The sequence below is a fragment of the Triticum aestivum genome, chromosome 5D (assembly GCF_018294505.1).
Source record: "Triticum aestivum cultivar Chinese Spring chromosome 5D, IWGSC CS RefSeq v2.1, whole genome shotgun sequence".
Classification (NCBI taxonomy): Eukaryota; Viridiplantae; Streptophyta; class Magnoliopsida; order Poales; family Poaceae; genus Triticum; species Triticum aestivum.
In genome coordinates this window covers 267,156,449-267,173,297 of record NC_057808.1, presented here as the reverse complement: position 1 = coordinate 267,173,297, position 16,849 = coordinate 267,156,449, and the positions used below count along the sequence as shown (strand labels likewise).

At 42.0% G+C, this 16,849-nt stretch overlaps 1 protein-coding gene across 1 annotated transcript; it reads left to right on the top strand.

The window, feature by feature from the left end:
- Positions 1–10,672: 10,672 nt before the first annotated feature.
- Positions 10,673–15,125, top strand: LOC123120741 (uncharacterized). The gene is made up of 6 exons (XM_044540726.1): positions 10,673–10,981; positions 11,830–12,072; positions 12,747–12,920; positions 13,278–13,384; positions 13,826–14,151; positions 14,342–15,125. The coding sequence occupies exons 1-6, from the start codon at positions 10,835–10,837 to the stop codon at positions 14,938–14,940; spliced, it is 1,596 nt and encodes a 531-aa protein (XP_044396661.1). The 5' UTR covers positions 10,673–10,834; the 3' UTR covers positions 14,941–15,125.
- The last annotated feature ends 1,724 nt before the right edge of the window (positions 15,126–16,849 follow it).

The following is a 16,849-nucleotide window of genomic DNA, read 5'->3' as shown; positions in this document are numbered from 1 at the left end:
CTATGGGTGGAATAGAATATAATGATGGGGGTTGTGCGGAGAAGACAAAAAAGGAGAAAGTCTCACATTGACGCGGCTAATCAACGGGCTAGGGAGATGCCCATCAATTGATGTCAATGCAAGGAGTAGGTATTGCCATGCAACAGATGCACTAGAGCTAAAAATGTATGAAAGCTCAACAAAAGAAACTAAGTGGGTGTGCATCCAACTTGCTTGCTCACGAAGACCTAGGGCATTTGAGGAAGCCCATTGTTGGAATATACAAGCCAAGTTCTATAATGAAAAATTCCCACTAGTATATGAAAGTGACAAAATAAGAGACTCTCTATCATAAAGATCATGGTGCTACTTTGAAGCACAAGTGTGGAAAAAAGGATAGTAGCATTGTCCCTTTTTTTCTTTTCTCTTTTTTTGGGCCTTTCTTTTTTTATTTGGCCTTTCTCTTTCTTTTTTTCTCTTTTTTTATTTGGGACAATGCTCTATTAATGATGATCATCACACTTCTATTTATTTACAACTCAATGATTACAACTCGATAATAGAACAAAATACGACTCTATATGAGTGCCTCCGGCGGTGTACCAGGATGGGCAATGAATCAAGAGTGACATGTATGAAAAATTATGCATGGTGGATTTGCCACAAATACGATGTCAATTACATGATCATGCAAGGCAATATGACAATGATGAGGCGTGTCATAATAAATGAAACGGTGGAAAGTTGCATGCTAATATATCTCGGAATGGCTATGGAAATGCCATAATAGGCAGGTATGGTGGCTGTTTTGAGGAAGATATAAGGAGGTTTATGTGTGATAGAGCGTATCGTATCACGGGGTTTGGATGCACCGGCGAAGTTTGCACCAACTCTCAAGGTGAGAAAGGGCAATGCATGGTACCGAAGAGGCTAGCAATGATGGAAAGGTGAGAGTGCGTATAATCCATGGACTCAACATTAGTCATAAAGAACTCACATACTTATTGCAAAAATCTACAAGTCATCAAAAACCAAGCCTTAAGCGCATGCTCCTAGGGGGATAGATTGGTAGGAAAAGACCATCGCTCGTCCCCGACCGCCACTCATAAGGATGACAATCAAAGAACACCTCATGTTTCAAATTTGTCACACAACGGTTACCATACGTGCATGCTACGGGACTTGCAAACTTCAACACAAGTATTTCTAAAATTCACAACTACTCAACTAGCATGACTCTAATATTACCATCTTCATATCTCAAAACAATCATCAAGTATCAAACTTCTCATAGTATTCAATGCACTTTTTATGAAAGTTTTTATTATACCCGTCTTGGATGCCTATCATATTAGGACTAATTTTATAGCCAAAGAAAATTACCATGGTATTCTAAAGGACTCTCAAAATAATATAAGTGAAGCATGAGAGATCAATAATTTCTATAAAATAAAACAACCACCGTGCTCTAAAAGATACAAGTGAAGCACTAGAGCAAAATTATTGAGCTCAAAAGATATAAGTGAAGCACATAGAGTATTCTAATAAATTCTGATTCATGTGTGTCTCTCCAAAAGGTGTGTACAGCAAGGATGATTGTGGTAAACTAAAAAGCAAGGAATCAAATCATACAAGACGCTCCAAGCAAAACACATATCATGTGGTGAATAAAAATATAGCCTCAAGTAAAGTTACCGATGGACGAAGACGAAAGAGGGGATGCCTTCCGGGGCATCCCCAAGCTTAGGCTTTTGGTTGTCCTTGAATTTTACCTTGGGGTGCCTTGGGCATCCCCAAGCTTAGGCTCTTGCCACTCCTTATTCCAAAATCCATCAAATCTTTACCCAAAATGTGAAAACTTCACAACACAAAACTCAACAGAAAATCTTATGAGCTCTGTTAGTATAAGAAAACAAATCACCACTTTAAGGTACTGTAATGAACTCATTATTTATTTATATTGGTGTTAAACCTACTGTATTCCAACTTCTCTATGGTTCATACCCCTCGATACTAGCCATAGATTCATCAAAATAAGCAAACAACACACGAAAAATAGAATCTGTCAAAAACAGAACAGTTTGTAGTAATCTGTATCAAACGTATACTTCTGTAACTCCAGAAATTCTTAAATAAATTAGTGGACGTTAGGAATTTGTCTATTAATCATCTGCAAAAAGAATAAACCTCAAATAACTCTCCAGTAAAAAATGGCAGCTAATCTCGTGAGCGCTGAAGTTTCTATTTTTTACAGCAAGATCATAAAGACTTCACCCAAGTCTTTCCAAAGGTTCTACTTGGCACAAACACTAATTAAAACATAAAAACACATCTAAACATAGGCTATATGAATTATTTATTACTAAACATAAACAAAAATCAAGAAACAAAAAAAAATTGGGTTGCCTCCCAACAAGCGCTATCGTTTAACGCCCCTAGCTAGGCATAAAAGCAAGAATAGATCTAGGTATTATCATCTTTGGTATGCAATCCATAAGTGGCTCTCATAATAGATTCATAAGGTAATTTAATTTTCTTCCTAGGAAAGTGTTCCATGCCTTTCCTTAATGGAAATTGGAATCTAATATTTCCTTCTTTCATATCAATAATTGCACCAATCGTTCTAAGGAAAGGTCTACCAAGAATAATAGGACATGTAGGATTGCAATCTATATCAAGAACAATGAAATCTACGGGCACATAATTCCTATTTGCACCAATAAGAACATCATTAATTATTCCCATAGGTTTCTTAATGGTGGAATCCGCAAGATGCAAATTTAAAGAACAATCATCAAATTCACGGAAACCTAACACAACACACAAAGTTTTTGGAATCGTAGAAACACTAGCACCCAAATCACACAAAGCATAGCATTCGTGATCTTTAATCTTAATTTTAATAGTAGGTTCCCACTCATCATAAAGTTTTCTAGGGATATAAACTTCTAATTCAAGCTTTTCTTCATAGGATTGCATTAAAGCATCAACGATATGTTTGGCAAAAGCTTTATTTTGACTATAAGCATGAGGAGAATTTAACACGGATTGTAACAAGGAAATACAATCTATCAAAGAACAATTATCATAATTAAATTCCTTGAAATCCAAAATAGTGGGTTCATTGCTATGTAAAGTTTTGACCTCTTCAATCCCACTTTTACCAATTTTTGCATCAAGATCTAAAAACTCTGAATCATTGGGACGCCTTTTAACTAAAGTTGACTCATCTCCAGTCCCATCTTTATCAAGATTCATATTGGAAAACAAAGATTTAATAGGAGACACATCAATCACTTTTAGATCTTCATTATTATTATCATGAAAACTAGAAGAACACGCTTTCACAAAGCAATCTTTTTTAGCACGCATCCTGGCGGTTCTTTCTTTGCACTCATAAATGGAAATTCTCATAGATTTGAGAGACTCATTGATATCATGCTTAGGAGAAATAGATCTAAGTTTCAAAGAATCAACATCAAGAGAAATTCTATCCACGTTCCTAGCCAACTCATCAATCTTAGGCAATTTTTCTTCAAGCAAAGCATTGAAATTCTTTTGCGAAATCATAAACTCTTTAACACTAGTCTCAAAATCAGAGGGCATCTTATTAAAATTTCCATAAGAGTTGTTGCACGAATTACCATAATTGTTAGAGGAATTACTAGGGAACGGCCTAGAATTAAAGTTTCCTCTATACGCATTGTTACCAAAATTGTTCCTACCAACAAAATTCACATCGATAGATTCATTATTATTCTCAATCAAAGTAGACAAAGGCATATCATTAGGATTAGAAGAAACACTCTTATTAGCAAACAATTTCATAAGTTCATCCATCTTTCCACTCAAAACATTAATCTCTTCTATCGCATGAACTTTTTTACTAGTAGATCTTTCGGTGTGCCATTGAGAATAATTAATCATAATATTATCTAGGAGTTTAGTAGCTTCTCCTAAAGTGATTTCCATAAAAGTGCCTCCCGCGGCCGAATCTAAAAGATTTCTAGAAGCAAAATTCAACCGGGCACAAATTTTTTGTATAATCATCCATAAATTCAAACCATGTGTAGGGAAATTACGTATCATTAATTTCATCCTCTCCCAAGATTGTGCAACATGCTCATGATCAAGTTTCTTAAAATTCATAATATCGTTTCTAAGAGAGATGATCTTAGCGGGAGGAAAATACTTAGAGATAAAAGCATCTTTGCACTTATTCCATGAATCAATACTATTTTTAGGCAAAGAAGAAAACCAAGTTTTAGCACGATCTCTAAGCGAAAACGGAAATACCTTCAATTTAACAATATCATTGTCCACATCTTTCTTCTTTTGCATATCGCACAAATCAACAAAGTTGTTAGATGGGTAGCGGCATCTTCACTAGGAAGGCCAGAAAATTGATCTTTCATAACAAGATTCAACAAAGCAGCATTAATTTCACAAGATTCAGCATCGGTAATAGGAGCAATCAGAGTGCTAATAAAATCATTGTTGCTGGTATTGGAAAAGTCACACAATTTAGTATTGTCTTGAGCCATCGTGACAATCAATCCAACACACAAGCAAACAAGAAGAAAGCGGAAAGAGACGGGCAGAAAAAGAGGGCGAATAAAACTGCAAAGGTGAAATGGGGGAGAGGAAAACGAGAGGCAAATGGCAAATAATGTAATGCGAGGGAGAAGAGTTTGTGATGGGTACTTGGTATGTCTTGACTTGTGCGTAGATCTCCCCGGCAACGGCGCCAGAAATCCTTCTTGCTACCTCTTGAGCATGCGTTGGTTTTCCCTTGAAGAGGAAAGGGTAATGCAGCAAAGTAGCGTAAGTATTTTCCTCAGTTTTTGAGAACCAAGGTATCAATCGAGTACGAGACTACACATAAGTCCCTCGTACCTGCACAAACAATCAAGAACCTAGCAACCAACGCGATAAAGGGGTTGTCAATCCCTTCACGGCCACTTGCAAAAGTGAGATCTGATAAAGATAATAAGATAAATATTTTTGGTATTTTTGTTGTATAGATTGAAAAGTAAAGATTGCAAAATAAACGGCGACAGAAATAGCACGTTGGCGGGAGATTAATATGATGGAAAATAGACCCGGGGGCCATAGGTTTCACTGGTGGCTTCTCTCAAGATAGCATAATCTACGGTGGGTGAACAAATTACTGTCGAGCAATTGATAGAAAAGCGCATAGTTATGAGAATATCTAGGCATGATCATGTATATAGGCATCACGTCTGCGACAAGTAGACCGAAACGTTTCTGCATCTACTACTATTACTCCACACATCAACTGCTACCAGTATGCATCTAGAGTATTAAGTTCATAAGAACGGAGTAATGCATTAGGCAAGATGACATGATGTAGAGGGATAAACTCAAGCAATATGATATAAACCCCATCTTTTTATTCTCGATGGCAACAATACAATACCTGCCTTGCTGCTCCTGCTGTCATTGGGAAAGGACACCGCAAGATTGAACCCAAAGCTAAGCACTTCTCCCATTGCAAGAAAGATCAATCTAGTAGGCCAAACCAAACTAATAATTCGAAGAGACTTGCAAAGATATCAAATCATGCATATAAGAATTCAGAGAAGAATCAAATATTGTTCATAGATAATCTTGATCATAAACCCACAATTCATCGAATCTCGACAAACACACCGCAAAAAGAATTACATCGAATAGATCTCCAAGTGAATCGAGGAGAACTTTGTATTGAGATCCAAAGAGAGAGAAGAAGCCATCTAGCTAATAACTATGGACCCGAAGGTCTGTGGTAAATTACTCACACATCATCGGAGAGGCTATGGTGTTGATGTAGAAGCCCTCCATGCTCGATTCCCCCTCCGGCGGAGCGCCGGAAAAGGCCCCAAGATGGGATCTCACGGGTACAGAAGGTTGCGGCGGTGGAAATAGGGTTTCGTGGTGCTCCTGAATGTTTTCAGGGTATATGAGTATATGTAGGCGAAAGAAGTAGGTCGGTGGAGCCATGAGGGGCCCACGAGGGTGGGGGGCGGGCCTACCCCCTGGGCGCGCCTCCCTACCTCGTGGACGCCTCGTTGCTTCCTTGACGTCCACTCCAAGTCTTCTGGATTGCGTTTGTTCCAAAAACGATCCTCGCAAAGGTTTCATTTCGTTTGGGTTCCGTTTGATATTCCTTTTCCGCGAAACACTGAAATAGGCAAAAAAAACAGGAATTTGCACTGGGCCTTCGGTTAATAGGTTAGTCCCAAAAATAATATAAAAGTGCATAATAAAGCCCAGTAAACATCCAAAACAGATAATATAATAGCATGGAACAATAAAAAAATTATAGATACGTTGGAGACGTATCACACCCCCTTTCCTTCTCCTACTTCCTCTCCTTCCCCCTTTCCACCTCCATGAGAAGGAAAAGAAGGGGGGCCGAATCCTACTAGGACTAGGAGTCCTAGTAGGACTCCCCCCTTATGGCGCGCCTCCTAGGGCCGGCCTCCTCCCTATCCCTCCTTTATATACGTGTGCAGGGCACCCCTTGGAGACACAACAATTGTTCCAAGCCGTGTGCGGCGTCTTTTCCCACAGTTCGCTCCTTCGGTCATATTCACGTAGTGCTTAGGCGAAGCCCTACACGGATCACATCACCATCATCGTCACCACGTCGTCGTGCTGACGAAACTCTCCCTCGACCCTCTGCTAGATCAAGAGTTCGAGGGATATCATCGAGCTGAACGTGTGCTGAACACGGAGGTGCCGTACGTTTGGTACTTGGATCGGTTGGATCGTGAAGACGTTCGACTACATCAACCGCGTTAATATAACGCTTCCGCTTTCGGTCTACGAGGGTACGTGGATACACTCTCCCCTCTCGTTGCTATGCATCTCCTAGATAGATCTTGCGTGATCGTAGGAATTTTTTTGAAATTGCATGCTACGTTCCCCAACAAGAGAAAGCTACAACCATACACTGCATAATCATAAAAGGTGCATCCGTTGTAGAGAAAGCTTCAACCATATGTGCGAAAAGCTTCAACCGGCGTGTGTTGCCACCGGAGCTGCAATCACAGTTGATGGCCTGGTAGCCGTCGTCGACGCAATTTCGTGCAGCGATGAGCATCAATGGCGAGCCGTCGCGGCGGAGCTACAACCGGGGAGAGCTACAACGTCGCCGCTGCAAGCTGCAACCGCAGATGTAGTTGTTTCATGCGTCGCGGCGATGATGAGGACAATCGGCGAGGGTTGGAAGCGGCGACGGGGAGGGGCAGCGAGGGTGGGGACGGGCGACGGGGATGGCCGGCGAGGGTGTGGACGGGTGACGAGGACAGCTACCGAAAGGGATAGGAGGCGCGGCGCCGCGCAACCCGAGCGAGGGAATCGAGCCCGAGGAAGAAGAAGCTGGGGTGATTTTTTTTGCTCTAGATCCAACCGCCACGCGGCTAGGGCTGGACCGGCCGAAATTTTCGGCTGGTGCGCAGGCGCCTAGCGGTGCCCTATCCTAATCCAGTCGGTATGGGCCGTTATGCGATTTGTGAAGTGCTGTATCCAAATACGGGGTGACTGAAACCAGCCCAGGTGAGCCAAACATGTGTATGGTATTCGCAAGACGATGTAGACAGCGAAAATTTCGGAAACCAAACTCGTCGACAATTCAGTGAATGGCTCAATCAATATTTTTTTCTTCTCGTTTTTAAGCATTTGTCTTATTTACTGATTCTTACCCATCCTTGTAATTTTTATTTTTTAAATCAATATAGGAAATATTGTGAGGATTTTCCGCACTATTCGGCCAAAAAGGCGAGTTCACCGTGTGAGGAGTTTCACTAAAGGTTTTGCTGAGAAAGCAAAGAAAGACTAGTAAATCTGCTAAAATTCGGTATTGCAAAACGATTTTGCGAGAACGTGAAGGCCCTGACAGAACAGATCCGATAAATCTCGTACTTCAAAGTTAAAAGCATCTCCCAACTAGAAAATAGTTCATCACAACCATAATGCATACATAGCAAATTAAACATCTTCGCGCTACAAATTCAACATAAAGTCGACGGTCACTCATTGACGCCGAGATAGAACTTGGCAGCGGACTTGCGGAGCACGTTAACGAGGCCGACCTCCTCCTTGGCGGCGGCGAGACGATCGGCGGCACCTTCTTCTCCAGCCGCCCCAAGCCTTCTCCGTGGCTACGAGCTTCGCATCGGCCTCCCGGCACCTCTGGAAATGTGGAAAGAGTTGTCCATGGAGCTCGTGGAAGTCTGCCCAAGGGCTCTGCCCGCCGCTTCGGGAGAGCCTCCCGCGGTCGCGCGCTTGCTTCGAGTGCCATGGCTCGATGGCGGGTCGGCTGGAGCTGTCGGCCTTCGCGTCGTGTCGTGGGAGCTTGCGTGGAGGCTTCCCGCCACGCCCGACACGCCCGCCAGCACCACCGGCCATCGAGGAGAAGAAAAAACAAAGGAGATGCGACAGGATTTGTCGTTGGAGTTGGGGAGGGCTAGCGGCACAGGCGGTTGCGGCGGAGGGGATAGTGTTTGCTAACCCTAAAACCCGCCCAACCCCGTACATATAGCGCATATGCGGGCCGCCTGTAAAAAAATTCACACGTCGCGCTTTGTTTACCGAATCAGTTTGGGTCAAAAAAATGTAGATCCTGCAAAACACCCGGAATTTTAAGGGCCGACCAGCTTTTGTAGGATCCGCTAGAGATGCTCTTATAACATATACCGCGGTCCCTAAAATTCTCCTCGAACGTCTATGGACATGTACCGAACATAAAATAGTAGGAAAAAAAGTGACCCAATCGGACCCTTCATGTCATCCATATATGTCCTAGCTTTGCGCAAATCCTTATATTGACACCAAATATGAGGAGGATATTAGAGCTCGCTGATGCATACAGATGCGCCTGGCCAGTCCGCCACGTATGATGCGGCCCACCCGGACCACCTTTTCTCTTTTTTTCTTTTTTTTTCTTTCTATCTCTTTATCTACACCAATCACATACAATTGACCGGCTATATAAGGGACAAAATGAGGAGCATGACTGCTTGCACGGACAAATATAGGCTCAAATCGAAGACATCCGGACACTGACAGAGCGCGACCGCTGATGTTTAGGGGGACCGAAATTAAGTCCGGCGGTAGATGCTCTTAGTTTGCAAGAATGAAAAAACGTTCGATATTTTAATGGATTGTCCTGTATTCTTGCACATCAGAACCCGACAAAAAATGGTCTTGTCAACTTAAAATTCTAAATGAGGTGAAACTTACATGTAAGCCATATATATTATCATCATTTTACATTTTTTCGAACCATGTTCCATTTTTTTAGAAAATACGAAATCCTGAATTATAGTTAATTTTTTTGTCCGCGGCGACCCAAACGAACGTGGGCGGATGAAATGGGTCGCCCGGTTGGAGTTGCTCTTATACACCATAGCTTTGTGCAAATCCTTATATTGACACCAAACATGAGGAGGATATGACGCTCGCGGATGCATCCAGACGCCCCCGGTTAGTCCGCTACATAGGACGCGGCCCACCCGGACCACCTTTTCTCTTTTTTTTTCTTTCTCTCTTTTTACCTACACCAATCACATACAAATGATCGGGCATACAAGGGAAAAAATGAGGATCAAGAATGGAAAAAACGTCCTTTATTTGAATGGATGTCCCGTATTCTTGCACACTAAAACCTGACAACAAATGGTTTTGTCAACTTAAAAGGTTTTCTGAATGAGGTGAAACTTACATGTAAGCCATATATATTATCATCATTTTACATTTTTCTGGAACCATGTTCTTCTATTTTTTTAGAAAAGACGAAATCCAAAATTATTGTTAACTTTTTAGAAGGTATACTATTTTGAACCATTTTCCTAATAATTTAATAACATTTCTATTGACATTTCAATTTTTTGTGTTCTTGCGAACCAATCTGTGATTCGATGGTTATGAGGATAGTGGTATTTCCAGCCCACCAGCGTCTAAGTCCTGGTGCTCGCAGTTATTCTGATCTATTTTAAGGATTTTTGGCGATGCACTCTCAGTGGGAGGAGACATTCCCGTCGACTACGAGGCATCTATGGTGACTTCGTAAAATCTTAAGATGATATGTTTGCTAAGTTTCTCGGAGGTGTTCATAGGGGTAGGGTGTGGGTGTGTGAGGTCATATATATATATCAATTTTCTGAAGCGAGAGACTGGAAGCAGGCTCTATAGGTCCATCCAAAGTCCAAGTCTTGTTCCTCCCCCACAATAATTTTGTCACTTTTACGGGTGGTGGTGCGCTGTGCGTGCTCGCCGGCCAGCCACGACCTTATCCACAAGCACAGAGAGCGACAAAGGCCGATGCTGATGCGAACGGATAGCGTCGGCACAATGGACTGGACGGGGACGGGCCGGCGTGTCCAGGTCACACGCGCACCAACCACGTCACGCCTCCCGCCGCTTCGCCCTTTCCCCCCTCCCGCACCGTGGACACGTGTCGACCGTCCGGGGCGTGACCCAGGTGCCGCCGCTGGCCGCTGGGGAAGGGGAAGCCCAGCGCACCGTTGCCGTGGGCAGGGCACGCCTGCCGACCGTCCCTCCTGACGATTCTACCCCCGCCCGACCACCGCGCATCAGGGGTAGATGCGAGAACTCCTCTGGCTCGCCACGGTGGCCTCTGATCCGGATCCAGTTGGCACGTGCGCCGAGCAAAAACAAACAGAGGAGATCTAATCCTGCTTCCTCCTCCTCCCCGCCCCCGCCGAGATATTTATTCCCCTCCTCCACCCCCCATCCGTCCTCGCTTGCTTGTTCAAACAGCTCTTCTCCTCCGTACAACAACCACCTCAACGGTGTCCTCCCTCACCTTCGGCTCGAACTGCAGAGGATGGTTCACCTGCCGCACATGGGGAAGCTGCGGCGGGGGGTGAAGGAGGAGGCGGTGGACGACGACGGCGGCGCCGCGGGGGCGGCCGGGGCTGAGGCGTCGCCGTTCCATAAGAGGTCCCGCCTCGCCCAGCAGCAGCAGCCGCAGGTGGCTTTCCCGTCCTCGTCCCGCTTCGTTCCTCGCAAAAATACGACGCGAGCGTTCCGATATGATTTTTGCTTGCTTGTTTGTAGTATGTTTTTGCATCGTACTATCCGGACTGATCGTTTCATGTGGCGGGCCCGAAGCAGCCGAGCGAAGCGTCCTGAAGTAATCTAGAAAGTGTTACTACCGATCAAATTTCGTTCGTCTGCGACCTTTTTGCTTTGGTTCAAATTTATCAAAAAAAAATCATTCTATTTACTTCGATATCTAACGTTTTGGGGCAATTGTAGTGATTCTCCGTGCTTGTAGTGCGTTTCTCATTGCCCGTGTTAATATGATTATAAGATTCTAAATTAGTAAATTACTACACCAGCATGAAAGTGTTTCTGTGCAAAAGGCATGCAAGTTGTCGAGGATAGATATGGCACCGGCACGTATAAATGAAAAAGGAAAATAAATCTTGTGCAGTCAAGTCACTGGAATCTTTTCTGCCCCCAAGATATTATTACTACTAACATACTAGTACTATATCCGTTCTCTTCTTTAGTCTTGGAAATGAACAATATAGACTTCTGGAATTGTACTCTCGAAGTACTGATCCGCCAAGAATCCGAGCTGTCCGCACTTACATGTTAATCCCCTCTGGTGTTAGTTCTTAATTAATCCTGCAAGATTCTACTTCTCCATTGCACAAAAGCAAATGGGCGTGCTCTCTGTACACTCACCGTTTTCCAATTTTCATCACAGATTTGGAATGCAAATATTATCCTGATTGGTAATATTTATAAAATCTTGTTTCACAGTACTTTATTTAATCCTTGTTTGTTGTGTTCTGGGGTTGTGTCATGCAGCAATGGAGCACAGGTGGTGCTAGCGTGTCAAATCAGCAGTCGACGCAACATGATTTCCTTGAGGAGCCTAGTCCACTTGGCTTGCGGCTTAAGAAGAGCCCCTCTCTCGTGGATTTGATCCAAATGAAGCTTGTGCAGGCCGGTAAGGCCAAAGATGCCCAGCATGGTGGCACTGCTAGTGCCTCGGAGAAATTAAAAGCCTCCAACTTCCCTGGCTCTGTTCTAAGAATCGGATCTTGGGAGGTTAGCTGCTTTTTCATGTGCTCATTCATGCTGTCACATTGCCCTGTTATGTCATTCATAGTCCTTGGATCTGGATGATGCTTGTTTTTAGTAGAAATTAACATAATTGACTGGGTGTAACTTACATCCTCCGGTCATAACAACAATCCCATGTTCAGTACCCTCCTGCAGTATTAACTGAATATAAATGCAGACACGTCTCTGTGACAATAAGCTCTTGTTGCTTGTATTGTTGACATTCAGGTTGATCCATTCCATTGTCTCTAACTCTGTTTGGTATTACTGTTAGCCCGTGTTACTTCGGAAGATCAGAACAATCTGTTCTATGTGAATGCCACGTGTAATCCTTTTTAGCTCATAATCATGGTGGATCTCATGATGAGAGCATGGTACCTTTGGTTTCTGGCCTGCTGTAGTGGCAATGGCAGCAAATTTTGGGTTTGAAGCATAATCTTTGTGACATGAGTTTATTTATAGATTGATACCCCATATAGCACGAGAAGTTATGAAATGAGCTTCCGATTTTGCAAAGCACTCGTGGGGGAAACATGTAGTAGGAGAGACCTATGCTTGCGTATACCTATTTAGTTAGTGCCATTTGTTCATTGTTTGTTTTCTTATCTGTGTTTCAACTGATTCATTTATGTTAAGCTTTATATTTCGTATATGAACAGTGGGTATCAAGGTACGAAGGTGATCTTGTTGTGAAATGCTATTTTGCAAAGCACAAACTCGTGTGGGAAGTACTGGATGGTGGTCTCAAGAGTAAAATTGAGATACAGTGGTCTGATATCTGTGCACTTAAGGTGGTTTGTCCAGAAACGGAACCTGGCACCCTGGAAATCGCGGTAAGTACCTGTATATACATGGAGTCAGTAATGCAAATTACTGCAAAGTTAACTATTTCTTATGGATCACATCATCATACTATATCAATAGGAGGGTTAAGGATGTACTCCATCCATTCCTAAATATAAGACCTTTTAGAGATTTCAATATGTACTACATACAGAGTAAAGTGAGTGAATCTACACTCTAAAATATGTCTATATACATCTGTATGTAGTCTGTATTGAAATATCTAAAAGGGCTTATATTTAGAAACGGAGGGGGTAGTTAAGTATTATTCCTGTCAATTTTGCCTTTTTGGGACCGTTGTTACATATTCTTCCTGTTGCTAATTTTCTTTTTCTTGTTTTTTCCAGTTGTCCAGGCAACCACTTTTCTTTAGAGAAACGAATCCACAGCCAAGGAAGCACACTTTGTGGCAGGCCACTTCTGATTTTACTGCTGGACAGGCAAGCAGGCACAGGTACATGTTCATGTATTGTGGCAGATGTTTATTAAATCTTAAAATATATGCAGTGAACTTCTATTGTTGTTTTGCTTCCTCTGTTCTATTAGGTGGGCTAATTAGGCTTTTGCTAGTTTCTTCCTAGCTTTTGTAGCCTGGTTTCTTTGTCCTTCTGTGGTTTTCTTCATTTTACTGGTTGTACTTTGCGTCATTTCGGCCCCTTCTTCTAATACAAATGAGACATTTTCATGCGGAGAGAAAGAAAAAGAATATGCTGTGAACTTCACATTCAAATATGCCGCTCTATGGGACATTCCATGACATGGCATGGTGGATTTTAGTGCTGTTTCTCGAGAAACCGTTGTGAAAGACAGATTCAGGCCTACATCACAATCAAGTAGGTTCTCTATACACGAAGTTACACTGGTGCCTGAACTTCCGAAAATCCTTTATTTTCAGGAGGCACTTTCTTCAGTGTGCGCCCGGAATGATGAATAAGCATGTAGAGAAGCTTGTTCACTGTGACCCACGTCTATGCTCGCTAAGCCAGCAAAATGATATCACGTTGGAGAATCCGTACTTTGAATCAAGATCTTCCATATTTGAAGACCCAGATGATGTAAAGTGCCAAAATTTTGTGCATAATAAAGATGATGACGATCAGTTAACCCCTCAAAGATTTAGAGAACTATTACAGCATCATTCTGCATCTGGTAGGATAGATGCTGAAGAAAGACAGGAAGCTGGAACATCAGATGGCTTGGCTCGAGATTTCTCTAATTCAGGTGAACATAATTATTATAATAACATTTTTCATTGACGATGTCTTAGGTCATGCTATGCTACTGAATCATGGTCACTGTTCAGAATAATTATTTGAATTTGTTTTCTGTTTTTTTTTCACAAATTACAACTAGGATCTTTGTAACCTGTAACTGTGAATGACTTTACTCATCATCTTTTTTTCCATTCCAGTTGCTGACGGTCAAGTGATTAAACAAGACGATGGTTCCAGTGTGGGTGAACCACATACAAGCATCCTTCTTAGTTGGAACGGTTTTAAGTTGCCAGGGATCCAGCGCTCCATGTCCAAGAGTGAGATAGCAAACCACATTGGGCACCACATCTACAGACATATGTATTCAGGGGACCTACCCGCAGCTGATGGTGGTGCTGGCACATCAGGTAAACTGGCCATAGATGACATCACCCGGTACCTCCTGAACGACTCTCAGATCCTCGACAGTGGTAATGACTCAACGGGTAAACTAGCATTTGATGAGATGACCCGGCAACTTCTGAACGACTCCCAAATCACTATTGCTGCTGATGAGAGGATGCTCATGTCAAGGGTCAATTCTCTGTGCTCATTGATCCACAGAGATTCATGCACAGGCCAGGTAAACCCTGGTGTTCATAGTGATAATAATGAGATTTATGAGAGAAAGCCCCAAGCTTATGCGCCTCCTGTTGAAGGAGACAGTGGCAATGGCTCATTGCCTCCAAGGCAAGAACCATTTGGGGACCTGCTTACGCATCTGCCGCGCATCTCATCATTTCCTCATTTCTTGTGAGTTGAGTTTGGTTCCTAGGGAGTGAAAATGTGCAGTGGGGCCTGTAGGTTGATGAACTGTTGTGTGTAGAAATTTTTGCCGGGAATCAACATGACTCCTTTATTCTTCTTTCTTGTATGTACAGTATCAGGTAGGATAATTTTAGGCAAGCCCTTTTGGCTCCATAACATGACTGTCCTATGTTCTATGCTGTGTTTTTGGTTGTTTGAAGTGTCTATATGATGTCCTATGTTCTATGCTGTGTTTTTGGTTGTTTGAAGTGTCTATATGATGTCCTATGTTCTATGCTGTGTTTTTGGTTGTTTGAAGTGTCTATATGATCCAAGTTTGTATAAAATATCCTGATATTCTTACTCGTATACAAATTATAGTGCTCTAAAACCTTTTAGGGCAAGTGGAATAAGTACCAGATAAAAGTGTGCAGGTATATCTTTCTCCTTAAATTCGTCCCACTAGCTCCATTCATTGGGGCGAACCGTCGAGAAGGTGGGACGCCTTTCTATGATATGGGTGTGTTTGGTTTGATGGATATGTTTGAGTGGTTGTGGGTATCCCCAGCCACTCAGCTAGGGATAGCCTCTTTTTCTGTTTGGTTGGGAGGGATTTCAAGTAGTTGAAGATAGCCAAATTGGTGTTTGGTTTGAAGGATAAGGGATGGGTATATTGTTGAGATGACCTATTTCCCATGAGATGTGTGATAACCCGAATAGATGCACTTATTTCTGTTTTTTCTAATTCAACTCTTGCAGAAGAAAATATAAAAATATGCAGTGGTTCAACAAAAAAAAACACACCATTCTAAACAAACTATTATAAACCAAATTGCACGAGAAAATATGAAAAATTGCAGTAGTTCATAAGAAAAGTACACACTTGTCTAAAAGGTACTATAAACCAAATACTTGGGATTCTTTTCTAAAACGAAATATACAATCTAGTTTTCCGGTCGGGTTGTCTTTGTTTTTTCCTTATGTGTTTTTTGCTGGTCTCAATTGATTTTATTCAGATTCATTTTTATGCTTTCATTTAAAAGAATAATCATGAATATTTTCCCCCGACCAATAGATTAAGCTATCCAATGTGTTAGGAACCCTTTTTCTTACCCCATCCCTGCTCTGCTTTGCTCTGTTACTTCTTTTGTAGATGATTGGTCATCACTCTTAGGCTTTTTATTCTCTGCTTGTGGTGGGTCTCCAATCTTCATCCGGTGCTGACTTAATAGGGAAATCCATCCAGAAACTTCCCCCTTTATACACCTACCGGTCCCTTTTTTAGAACATTCTCCAGATCCGTGAACTTTTCTAAAAATGCACAAAAAAAATAAATTCACATTTTATTAAATTAGTAAATACTATTCGATTTCATGGATAGTTTTCAAATTCTAGAATTTTTTTTGTAAATCTCTTAAAAACTGGTGGTGGTCTTTTGGAAGTTAACACACTGACAGTTTTTTTTAAGGGAACGAGCAACAACGATTTTTCACTGTATGTATCAGCGGTTTTTTTGGTAACGAATGAGCTAAGAGGGGCTAAATTGGGCCGGCCCAGTTGTGCGTTTTAACATTGAATGGGAGGGAGGAGCTCGCAAATACTTGATCGAAATCACTAGTTAGGGAGTACATCTTATAAAGGTCACTCCCACTTTTCGTCGTGCTGATAAACGGCGCATTGCTTTCGCGGCACTTGTCACAAGTTTGGAGTTCTCTGCCTTTTTTTTCTTTCTGTTTATTCATTTTTTGAAACTTTTTATCTCTATGAATCGTATGTCCAAATCATGGACGATTTTCATCGTTGCGTTACTCGTGCAGAGATCTTCAAAACTATATCTCATGTTAATAGGTTTGGACAAAACCCCAGAAAAATACCAAAAATACAGAAAACGGTAAAAAGAAAACAGGATAACCGAAGAA